Source organism: Ceratotherium simum, chromosome 21, assembly GCF_057802395.1.
Source record: "Ceratotherium simum simum isolate JZ-2026a chromosome 21, ASM5780239v1, whole genome shotgun sequence".
NCBI classification, from domain to species: Eukaryota; Metazoa; Chordata; class Mammalia; order Perissodactyla; family Rhinocerotidae; genus Ceratotherium; species Ceratotherium simum.
Window position 1 is genome coordinate 24,425,855 of NC_141920.1, and position 12,871 is coordinate 24,438,725.

The following is a 12,871-nucleotide window of genomic DNA, read 5'->3' on the forward strand; positions in this document are numbered from 1 at the left end:
GGAGGCTAGGCTATTCCCAGAGGAGCTCAAAGATAATATTCAGAGCCTGTATGAAAGACTCTTTATTGCCCATATAGCTAGAGGTATCAAAGTGTTAGAGGGAGTGGATGGCAAAATAAAATATATAATCCCTGTGACCACATCCCAAGGTCAACACTTGACTAATAGCAGCTGGGAGAACCTTGAAACTACTTGTAGTTCTTTCAAGTTAGCCATCATTTCCAAACGTGCCTGCTGAGTCTTCCATGCTGAAGTTGGTTTAATTTCTCAGAGGAGTGAGGAGTACCACCAGTAGTTAAGGAGGAGGAGAGAGGCTATCTGCTTCAGATCTATGCTTGGTCTCCCCTCCTCCCTGCCTCCTTTAGTTCTCATGATCTGCAGGGTTTGGTGGAATGAATAAGTAGCTTTTCAGTTTGAATCAGCAAACTCTTATTGATGACCTCCTGTGTATTAAGGACTATGGAGCATTGGAGAGAAGGATATGACATAGTCTGTATCTTTAAGAAACTTAGTCTAGTGGAAAGCAGACATAAAGTACAATTGCCTGTAATGGGTGACAATGAAAGAAGTGCTGTGCCCAAGGCACAAGCAGATACTATGGAAGCACATGGAGGTGTGACCAAATCCAGATTTGGTTGGGGAGAAGGTGAGCATTGGATAAAGAGTGGCTCTGTGGTAGAAGTAACATTTGAGATGCACCATGAAGGGTCAGTAGAATTTCTGTCAGAGAAATGGAGGGCATTTTAGGTTGAGGGAATATCGGGAGCAAAACACAGAACATATACAAGAACATGTGGAGTATTTGAGTGCAGCCTGTTGTCTGAAGTGTCTGGGGCAGGTTTGTGGAGGAATGTAGTGGGAAGGGTCACGAGAAAAGTGGTTTGGGGCCTAATTGTGCTGTGGTCCTCCAAGAAGACTTGGGGAACTCTCTCTTCTAAGGGATAGGGGTGTTAAGAGGAGTAATGGATCCACCCCAAGTCTGTGGAGAAGCTGTGTACTTTTAGCCCTGTTCTCTTAGCCTGAAGCTCCAGACGGGTGACAGAAGGGTAGCCAAATCCAGTATTGCAGGACTTAATGGGCTTGCTAGAGATGTATAGGGATTGAAATACATCCTGTATGTAGTAGTATGAAGGCGAGGTGGTGAGGCTTAGAAAGCAGTCATAAAAGTTGCAGGAATCTTCTCACCCTCACCCCTCACCCCCCAAAAAAAAACACCTAATAAACAGAATACCCTGGCAGTGGACTTTCCAGAAAGCTTGCTTGAATTTCCAAGAGTGATGGCTCCCTGTTGGCTCTTAGAATCGGGACAGGATTTCCCCCATCCTTTTAGTTCCCTGGAGGAGGTGTTGATGGTTCCCTTATCCTGTCTGCTTTCTCTAGTTCCCAAGTTTTTCTGTGTATTGGGATTTAGGACTGGGACCTCCCCAGTTCCTAGAGGGCCCTTATCAGTTGTGTATTCATGTGAGCTTGCAGCTGCAATGACTATGTGTCCTTTGTCTTTGCTGAACAAGATGAGTATTGACTGTGGCCACTAAAAAAATGCTGAGAGAAGTTACTGTCTGGGCTATCGAGCATCCTCACATGGGCTTGATAAAAGCAGGCCGCCTCCTCTCTTCCCTGTCTTGGCCAGTGGCATTGTGATCCATTCAGGTGCCCAGAAACCTGGGAGTCGTCCTTGACTTTTCCCTCACTCCCTTTAGTCACCAGTCATCAACTCAAACTTTTTTGACCATGACCCATAGTAACAAATGCATTTTACTTTGTGACTCAGAACACACACATGTATCTGATACAAAAGTTATGTAAAACTTACCTTACAATGTCAAATAATCTCTGGTATTTTCTGTTCCATTTGAATTCCTTTTGAACAGAAATTCAAGATGTCACCCACTAAATTGATTTCACTGGAAGACAAGCAACAGTACCTGCAAACTGGTCTTTGGCCTCCAACTTCCCTCTCCTTGTGCCATTGGTCTTCTCCATATAAATTGGATCAGTACATGCACACATACACACTCCTTCTTAATATTCTCCATTGTTCTCAGGGTAAAGTATGTTTCTTAGCATGGCATTCATATCCCACCAAATAGTCCACCTTTACTAGTGTCATCTGGTGCCATTCTAGGCACTACTGCCACCACTCCCTCCTCTGCAAGAAAAAGCAAAACTATAAAATAGATATATCACGTCTTCGGCACAAAATTTTCTTTTGCCTAAAAGGCCCTTCTTCTTCCTCTCCACCTGACAAACTCCTGTTTTTCATTCAATATCCAACACAGATGTAATCTTCTCTTTGAAGCCTTCCGTTCCCTCTGAAGGCAGAGTTAGTTCCTCTTCTATATTCCCTTAGTATTTTGGAAACCTCTATTATAGCACTCATCACATAACATTTTTATATTTTATTGTATATGTATCAATCTTCCTTGTGGATGGTGAATTTATTGAGAGCAAGAATTATTTTTATAATCTTTTTGGAAAGATATGAAAATGAGATATTTCTTCCCCTCAGTCCCATGTCTTACTCTTAGTTTGCATCAATAAATGTTTATTAAATAATTGATGGCCTCAGGTCTGACTTGACTCCTGTGGCAATTGGAAGGGTCCTGGCCACTGCCTGTTGGTCAGGTGAGAGTGGCAAAGCTCTGCTCCTACTTAGGTTTCCAGGTGGTGAGATGTATGTAGTTGGAATTTATGTTGGTGTTATAAGTGTTAGTAGATTTGTAGAGACTTCCCTTTTAAAATTTTCATGGAACATTAGTAGTACCTTCTAGATGCAGAAATTAATCTTAGAAAATGGAATGGAACAAATAAAATTAGAATATATCTATTATGGAGATGGAGTGGAGAGGGAGTAAAATGCAGTTTATATTTTTAAAAATTATTTTAAAGTCATGTGTGTTATAAATATAATAACTACTAGGTCCTTTACATGTATTATCTTTTATTTATATATATTGTCTTACACATTCTTACAACTACTTTTTTTTTTTTAATTTTTATTTTTATTTATTTTATTTTTTTCCCCCAAAGCCCCAGTAGATAGTTGTATGTCATAGCTGCACATCCTTCTAATTGCTGTATGTGGGATGCAGCCTCAGCGTGGCTGGACAAGCAGTGCATCTGTGCGCGCCCGGGATCCGTACCCTGGCCGCCAGCAGCAGAGCGCGTGCATTTAACGGCTAAGCCACGGGGCCGGCCCTCTTAAAACTACTTTATTTCCATTTTACATATGAGAGATCAGAGGCTTAGAGAAGTCAGAGAACTTGCCCAAAGAGCTAGTTAGTACATGGTGGAGAGGAAATTCAAGTGTGGATCTGGCTAATCAAAGTATTAAGTTGCTTTTCTCATTGGTAATTAAAACTACCGAAGTAACTAATTAAATAATTATTTAGTAAAAGTAATATTTAATATTAATAATGTTTAATATTAATTAATACTATTTATTACTTAGTTAAGTGCCTGTTAATTCTTAAACATAAATTTATAAAATTATAGCATTTATTCTCTAAGTGAACTTACTGTATGCAGCAGATTTGTTCCCTGCCCTCATAGGGCTTAGAGTATAGGAGAGAGACATTAAACAAATCATTAATAAAATACAACTGGGATAGGTGCTATAAGAGGAAATGATAGGGCTCTGTGGGAGAGAGGGGTACATAATTTAGTTGAGGGGTGTGTTACTCAGGGAGGGCTTCAATGAAGAGAAGACATTTAAACTGACACCTAAGTGATGAGTGGAAGTTAGCAAGTCAAAGAATGGATGAAAAAGCATTCCAGGCAGAGAGACCTAGGGGTTTTCAAATTTTTTATCAGCAGGGCCCTTTTTAAAAGTGAAATTTTATGCTCAACTACAATATAGGAATAGATAAAAGGATTGCTACTTGGGTTGAAAAAGTGGGAATGACCTGCTCATTTCAGGTCTTCATAATGTGCCCAATGGTAAGGGACCCTTGCATAGCTCCATGGAAACTCAGAACACAGTTTAAAAACCACAGCTCTAGGGCTGGCCCAGTGGCACAAGCAGTTAAGTGCGCGTGCTCCGCTGCGGTGGCCTGGGGTTCACTGGTTTGGATCCTGGGCGTGTGCCGACGCACTGCTTGTCAAACCATGCTGTGGTGGCGTCCCATATAAAGTAGAGGAAGATGGGCATGGCCTGGATGTTAGCCCAGGGCCAGTCTTCCTCAGCAAAAAAAAAGAGGAGGATTGGCAGATGTTAGCTCAGAGCTGATCTTCCTCACAAAAAAATAAATAAATTAATTAAAAAAATTTAAAAAACCACAGCTCTAGTCCAATCCCCTCATTTTACAAATGGGGAGATGATTTGGGCAATTATAAGGGATTTGTCATGGGCCTCTTTATCAGTAATGGAGGATCTGAGACTCAAATCCAAAGCTAACTATGTGAACTGCTCCTTCTGCAACACTTTGCTTCTTGCCTGAGTGTCCCATTTTGATGGTCATGGGGACAGGGGTCTCTTGCCTTGAATATGAACAGTGTAGCACTGATCACCAGGTATATGATACTGTGTATTCTTGGTGCTCACTGTCTGTGTCCTGGGAGAGACAGCAAGTAAACCTGAAAATAGTACAGGATGATAAGTGTTGTGTTTAGCAGATGTACAGATCTTATAGGAGCACAGGGGAAGCGGGGCTGCCTGGGGATGGTCAAGGAAAGCAGTTGCATTGGCTTTCTGGGGGCTAGAACCAGAGGACATGGGGTCTTCAGGAGTTATTAGGAAGGGAAGAAGTAATTGTAAACTACTTTTTAAGACGTTCCAAGTGAGAAGGAAAGATGAGAGGATGATCACCAGAGGGAGAAACAGGATGGAGGGGAAACATTTTGTTATTTGTTTTTTAAGATGGGGAGACACTGGAGCTTTTTTTTTAAGCCTAGGGGAAGAAGCCTTTGGGAAAGAAGAGAAGAAAGTAAATTGTGGAGGTGGGGAGGGGTTGAAAAACAGACTGGCTCCAGTCTCAGTCCAGCCAGAGAACTGCTCTGGCAGACAACTCCTGACCATTGCAGGAGGGCTCTGTAAAATCACCACAGCAGTTTTGATATAGCTGTAGGGCTTTTGAGCTCATGCTGGATTCCAGCAGCTCCAAACCTGCTATATATGGTGAGCCCTGGCCATGTGCACGTCCTCTTTCTCCCTCCCCCAGCCAGAGTCGCTCTGTTCAAACACCCACACATGTAGGTTTTTGCCCAAACCAAAGGCTTATGCACCATCATTTTACCAACGTTGCATAACTTAAGAGCACTTGGTACCTCCTACCCGGGAGTTTGTTCTTTATAGTGGATCTGACAGGCAGGCCACAGGCCAGCTGTAGCTCTTGGAGGAGGCTCACTGTCAGGTGAGATGGCTTCAGGAAGTGCCTCACCCCACTTGTCTGTTTGCCCACAGACTGCCCTGTGGCCCCCATGCTCCCCACATAAAGGTTAGGCTTCGTGGGGAGAGAGTTTAGGAAACCAGGTGGAGATAGCCGTGTACACAGCCCCGGGAAAGGGTCAGCGTGCCAACTCACAAATAAATAAACTCATTCATTAGCACACTGCTGAGGCTTGAGTGTGGCCATGTAGGCCCTGCTTTCTTGGCCTCAGCTGGTGGCAGAGTAAGGGAAACAAGCTACGTGAAAGTCCTCTTTGGGATTCCTTCATAGCAGCAGGAGTGACAAACCTGCCCAAGTGCCCACTAGCCTTCATTGAATTCAAAATCAGATCCTTTCTGAGCAGCTTATAAACTACCATGAGGGAGAAACAAGGCCAGAACACAACTGGCATTGTCAGAAGGCCCAAACAGCAAGCAAGACAGGATGCTCAGAGCTGCCAATACATGGCAGGAGGTCAGCATGAGGAATAACAAGAATTCTTCCCTCCTAGATTTAGACAGAGAGGGGAGGAAAGCAAAGCTAGGAAACTCGCATTCCTTTGAACTCTGCAGGCAGTGTTGCTGTCTTCCTCCTTGTGTGATTTAGCAGGAAGAGGCTCTTGGAGCTGTGCTGTCACAGAATGGGGGAAACAGCCAATACTGACACTGCCCTGGGAGACACTGTGTTTTGGGGAAAGAGAGGGGAACTCAGGCTTCATTCTAGCTCTTCTCTTCTCCACTGTGCAATCTCAAGTTACTTAACCTTTTCAGATTGTCAGTTTTCTTTTCTATGAAATGGGGACAGTTATACTAGACAGATGGTTGTGTAGATTGAAAGAGATAGTCAATGCAAATGCGTCTTACAGTGACAAGTCTCATATTAGAGGACTTAATAAATGGTAGTAATCATTATTATTATTTGCCATAAGGCAAAGTTTATATCTTAGCCCTTTATTTTTTGAGACTCCTAGTCTGCGAGTCTTTCTTCTCTTTTCCTCTGTCTCTATGCTTGCCTTTTAGAGATATTAGGAAGCCATCAGACTAGGGCTTGAACACTCCTTTTTTTCTTTACTTTGCTAGCTGGGTTATTTGCTTTCCTTATATGTAAAAGAGATCAGTATTATTTATGAGCCACTGGAATCACTGAGAGACAAGGATAGTACTGTGAAGCTTAAAACCTCAATAATAAATTGTGGGTTTAAGAACATCATCAAGCTTGGGAGGGGCAACTGGAATTGCTCCTAAACAGAGAGTGGTTTATGCACAGATTAAGTCTATACTCAGAGTAGGTGCTTAATAAATACTTTATAAATGAATGATTAAATCAGTTATTTAGTGCAAGAATTTTTTTATTACTAGATTGTCTTTTTTAAGAGATTTTTAAAAATAGACTTTATTTTTTAGAGCAGTTTTATGTTTGAGCGGAAGATTGTCTCTTTTTAAAGTTGATTTTGCATTCTTAACGGCAACTTTTATTGTGTTTTAGCATGGAATTCCCCCCTTCTTCCTTCACTATTCCCCCTAGAACAGGGCTCTGAAATTATGAAATTGAATCAGTAGCAAAATGTAATTTGACCTCTCAACATTTAATTTAAGCATTTCTTATGAGGAATGCATCCATGATGTGAACTGAAGTAGAGGTGTTCTGTTCTTTTGTTTAAACCTAGTATTTTCAATTGTTGTGAAATATTTTATTTATTAATGACTCAAATATGATTGTTGTATGGCCCAAGCCTGTGACAAGTGTTGGCTTGGTTTTGCAGTGGGTACCAGGGTCATCAGATCTTTTTTGTCTTTCTTTACCATTTTGAATTTGTTTTACTCATTTTCCTTTCACCTTTCAATATACTTTAACCTTTTCTGGATGATTCAGGATGTCCTGTAACTCTTAACTATATTTTGCCAGGCTGTCTTCTTTGGGTTGCACTGGGTAGGTTTACCCTTCCTGTTGAACCTCAGTTGCTGTGCTATTTTTTTGTGTCTGTTTTAAATAAATTTTTAGTTTCTTCCTTTCCTGTTAAGTTGCCAGCAGTTACTTTTTATTGTTGTAGGTATGCTTGCCTCAAGTTAGCCAGTCTTTTGCCTTCTGATATAGTATTTCTATTGTGATGCTAGTTTTGAAACTTAAATTACTGCCCGTGTGAGGATTAAATGAAAAATAGAATAAATGGATTCTTGAAGGTTTGTTCTAATCATTAAAGGAGGCAGAAAAACTTAGTATGACTCTGGGATCAGATTATCATGGTTTAGAATCAGCTTTAACACTTACTGGGTTTGTAACTCTGGGCAAGTTACTTCTCTAAGACTCAGTTTCCTCAACTGTAAAATAGGGACAGGAAGAATACCTGCTTCATAGAGTTATAAGGATTAAATGAAATAATGCATCTAAATCACTTAGCACAGGGCCTTGCACATAGTTGTTGTAGCTGTTAATTATGGCACTTGTCTATTTTTGCTATATAAGGATTTTTTTCTTTTTTCCTATTTCTTAGTCTTTTTAGAATAGGAAAAATTGCCAGATAAGCTGAATTCAGCTTAGATTAGATGTTACCCTAACAATTTCTAGATAAATTAGTGGAAATCTATTATCTCTGGCATCTAAAAAAGGTTTCACTGGAGTGACTATGGGTGACTATCTGTGGATGAAACATAGAGTTAGAGTTGAGATTTCTTCACCTCCGTTCTTTTGTAGCAGATTACGTGTTTTCTCAATGTAAGAATAGTGTGTGTAGAATGCTACCATTGTGAAAAAATGGGAAAAAAAGAGTCTGCCATTTATGTAAAAAGAATATATATCTATATGAGTTTGTGGATTATTTGTGGAAGGATTCCTAAGGTTACCTTAGGGAGAGGAACTGGGTGGCTGGGGGATGTGAGTAGGAAGGAGACTTAGTTTTTATTACTGTGTGCATGTATTACCTATTCAAAACAGTTATTAAACAAAGAAAGGAGTAGACGGAATATGTAGGCTTCAAGGTCAGGTGGCCTAAGAATTGACCTTCAGCTGCTTGGTCTGGACATTCCAGGCAGCTGACTGTCTTTTAAGATGTGGGCCCTGGCCTTCTGTGGTGCTTTTTTCTTGAAGAGGACAAACAAAGAAGTTCTTCACAACAGGACTACTTTTCTGTCCTTAATTACCTAGAGAATTTGGTTCACAAACTCAGGGCAAAAATTAGTTGAGCTTTAGTTAGCCAAATATGTTACTGGTGAATGGACAGCTATGTGGATCAGAATCTTATTTTTCCAGTAGAACTCATAAGAATCTTCAGTATACTTCCTGTTGATGAGAAAACTGATTCTTTGTTTTGATTTTATAACTTTAGCTGTGTGTGATGAAATTTGCTGTAGAGCTTTATATTCGAACGTGTTTTGCATCAATTAAGTGTCTATTGAACTAATTAGGTACAATGTTTTAGGAGTAATTAGAAGTTACCCTCCTTTCGTTTAGTAGGCTTGAATCCATATTTTCTAAACTGTTAGTATCAGCAAAATTAAGTGCAGGTTGTAATAAACTTTGCTGGTTGCATCTCTCTCAAAAGGCAGGTGCACACTTTAGTTTGTATTTCTGGATCAGACTCTTCTGAATACTGTAGTTCTACTAAAGTAAATATTCATCAAATTTGTCATTTTCTAGCCCTGGTGACATTAATATTTATATTACAAAGTTGATGCTGGAAAGAAAGGGTTAATTTCTCAGACGCTCATCTGCTCTCAGTGCCTAGGTGCTAATCTTATACCCCTTTTTCCTGAAAAACATTCAGTGTCTACTGAGTAAAGTCCAGACTTTTTTAGCATGGCATTTCAAAGCCCTTCATGACCTTTCTGGCATATTTTTCTGTTTCCTAGACCTGCCCTCCTACAAAATCTAGGTATTCATTGTTCCCTTACATATGCTGAGCTCTTCCATTGCTCTGCCTTTGCTCATGATGTTCCACCTTGTGGAAATTCTCGTTATCTTTTGTGTCTGCCTGTCTAACTTGAGCTCATCTTTCCAAGCCTCAGGTAGAATATTTCATTTTCCATGAGGCTTTTTCTTATCCTGCTCAGCCAAAAGTAATCCTCTCAAACTCCATTGCACTTATGTGCTTCTCTTGGGACACTTACTACATTCTCTTTTAGGGCTATTTGTATATGGCATATTTTATACTCCCCTAGGAGACTAACTGCTTCTTGGAAGCTGGGCTCTTTTTAGCCATCACTCTGATGCCCACAGCATCCAACCATATATATATCCTCACACAGTAGGATATCAATTTATGTTCGTTGAGTGAATTCAATGTCAGTCAGCATCTTGAAAGTGTCTTCAATTTACTTTATCTTTTCAAGCCAGATAACCATTTGAGCTGACTGTTATCTATAAGGGTTACAGAACAAATAGCTGTGAAACAAAAAACAGTTCACCCCATGTTGATATAGCTAGTAAGTTTATGGTCTGAGAAAATCTGTGCCTTGTAAACTTCAGAGGGCAGGTGTATTAACAAACTACAGTATTTTCAAATAAAGAAGAATTCCGTTACCTCACTATTGCTGTTGATGAATTGGCCTCTGACGACACTTAAGCATCAAAACACACAGCGTCTTTTCAGGTGAGAGGCTGACATGAGTGATTTGATTAACTTTAAGAAAAATCTTATGAAAAAGAACTGTTGAACTTTTCCCAGTTTGTTTCTGCCTTCGACTGTGCCCTATTTCATATAAAGTGGACAAATCTTTTTCCATGACCTGTTTTTATTGTCACAAAGTGTTATTTCTTTAGGCACTAACTGGGTTCAAAGGTTACAAATTTGGAATCACAGCATCAGCAAATCCCAAGGTTGGAAGGGACATTAGAGATCATGTATACAACCTTCTGTCAGATATCTGAGTTCCCACCAAGCATTAGTCATCCTTCAGAAATAGGCAAATTCTCTGCTTTTTGAGTTCATCCATTCCATCATTTGAATCTTCAGAAACTCCCCTGTTAGAAAGTTTTTGCTTTCAATATTCAATGTTGAGTAATTCTTTCTCCCTCTGTCGCCCACTCATTGGTTCTGATTCTAACTCTTGGATAGTCTAATCACTTTTCTACAATATTTAGGGCGACTCTCCTGTTTTTCTCCATGTTGAATATCTTCTGATCTTTCATCTTTTCCTCTTGTCTCTTAAAATATAATGTTCAAAACTATGGACAGTATTCCAAGTAGATTCTGATCTGTGTATGTAGAACACAAATCTCACTTTGCACATTGAAGATATATTTCTGTTACTGTGTCTAAAATCACATTAATTTTGGGGGCAACCTCCTTATCCTCTTGACCCTCTTTGAACGTATACTGTCAACTTTTCACACATAGGTAGGCATGACTCAGCTATCCTGTACCTCTACAGTTGTGCTTCTAGACCCAAGTGCAGGACCTTAGATTTATCCCTGTTCAAATTCATCCTGTTAGATTCAGCCCATTAAAACAGCTTATTGAAATATTTTTGGTTAATGGTTGGGTCATCCAGCATATTTGTCTTCCTGCCCAGCTTCTTGTCATCTGCAAATTTGATAAGTATGTTTTCTTTTCTCCATCTTAGTCATTACTAGAGATGTTGAGGCAGGCCAGGCTGGAATCATTCCACCGTACTGTGCTATTGCTAGTAGTGTTTTTTGTGTGTGTGAGGAAGATCGGCCCTGAGCTAACATCTGCCAATCCTCCTCTTTTTGCTGAGGAAGACTGGCCCTGGGCTAACATCCATGCCCATCTTCCTCCACTTTATATGGGACAAGCCACAGCACGGCCTGACAGGCAGTGCGTCGGTGTGTGCCTGGGATCCAAACCGGTGAACCCTGAGCCGCCACAGCAGAGCGTGCGCACTTAACCACTTGCGCCACTGGGCCGGCCCTTGTTGCTAGTAGTTTTTAATGGGCAGGATTAATTATGAGTGGAGAAAGATAGAATTGTCACTTTAGACCAAATATTCCATAACTATAGCAGGAATTGTCTTTTAGGTGAGTAGTCCTATTGTAGCTGCTTAATAACTATTTAATGAGAGATAATAGAAATAAGTATGGTGACGAAAATGAGATTAGGAACTAGCTTGGAAAGTTGATGACCCTTTTTATATTCTTATATATAATTAGGTATAATATTATATTTATTAATTAATAAAATATAATTCTTATATTCTTATGTAAAGTCTCAGGCAGACAGCTCTCTGGGCTGATTAGAGCTAATGTGATGTGATATGCGGGATAGAGTCCTAAACTTGGCCCTGAGATGTTTTATAGTGCCTACTATATACTTAAGCCCTGGAGATACAATGGTAAAAAAAAAACAGACTTGATCTTTGCCTTCAGTGGAGGCTACATTCTAATGGGAGAAACAATTTGATAATTACATGGATGAAATTGTAATACTTTCTGTGATCTATGTTCTGGACAAGTGCTGTCTAACAGGAATATAATGCAAGCCACATATTTAAAAGTTTCTAGTAGCTCCGTTTAAACAAGAGAAAAAATGAAATTACTTCAATAATAGATTTTACTTAACTCAATATATCTGAAATAAAATTTCAATGTCAGTAATACAAAAACTTCGAGATATTTATATTCTTTTTCTTGAACTAAATCTTTGAAATCTTAAACTTCTTAAGTTTAATCTTAAACCACATCTCAGTTTGAACTAGCCATATTTCAAGTGCTCACTAGCCACATGTAGCTAGTGGCTTTTGTATTGGATAGCACATACTATACCCACATTGAAAGACTACTCTATAGTGTTGGGCAAATTACTTTCCTTCTTTAGGACTCCTGTTTTCATCAGTAAAATGAACGATTCAGACTTGCTTATCTTCTAACAACTAAATGTGGTCCCTTCTGTGTATGAGGGAGCTTTCTGAGGTGCTCTAAATAATCTATATCTTGGTCTGGGTGGTGCCTACATGGCTGTGTATAATATGTAAAAATTCATCAAGCTGTACACTTAAGATTTGTGTACTTTACAGTATCTATATTATACATCAATGAAAGTTTTTTTTGAAAAAAATAAGATCACTTCCAGTTTTTTCATTCTGTTGACTTTGCTGAAATCATACAGATGAGCTGACTTTCAGTGGAAATGTGTCATGTGAAAAATGCAAACAGCCAGTGACTCTTTATGTCTTCTTCCCATCTAGGATGTGTCTAGTCAGAATGAAGCAGGAAGGCCGAAGTGGGAAATACATGTGTCGTATCATAGTTCATTTTATGTGGGAGGATGTTGAGCAGCGTGGCAGAGTCATGGGGGTAAGTGAATGCTGTCAGATTCTGGTCCTGGAAAACTCCAATGAGGGATTGAGTTGAAGTTTTTATCTGTTCTAGAATAGCCTTGCTTTTAGATTTCTGTGAAATGCTGCCTAATGTCAAGTGGTAATTCAGCTAGAGTCACTTCTGCCTCTATGGAGACTGAAATGTCACAGACACTTTATTTATGTGTTTCTACACATTATGGTTTGTCAGTATGAGGACATCCTGTGTATGGAGATGGGATTGTTAAGCCCAAA

General features: G+C 39.7%; 1 protein-coding gene across 1 annotated transcript in view; it reads left to right on the forward strand.

Moving 5' to 3' along the window:
- The window catches only part of UQCC1 (ubiquinol-cytochrome c reductase complex assembly factor 1), a 101,638-nt gene that overhangs the window by 44,613 nt on the left and 44,154 nt on the right, over nt 1–12,871 (forward strand). Inside the window, exon 7 of the mRNA XM_004430479.3 lies at nt 12,506–12,614. Within this exon, the coding sequence (XP_004430536.1) occupies nt 12,506–12,614 (109 nt within the window). The remainder of the gene's footprint in view (nt 1–12,505; nt 12,615–12,871) is intronic.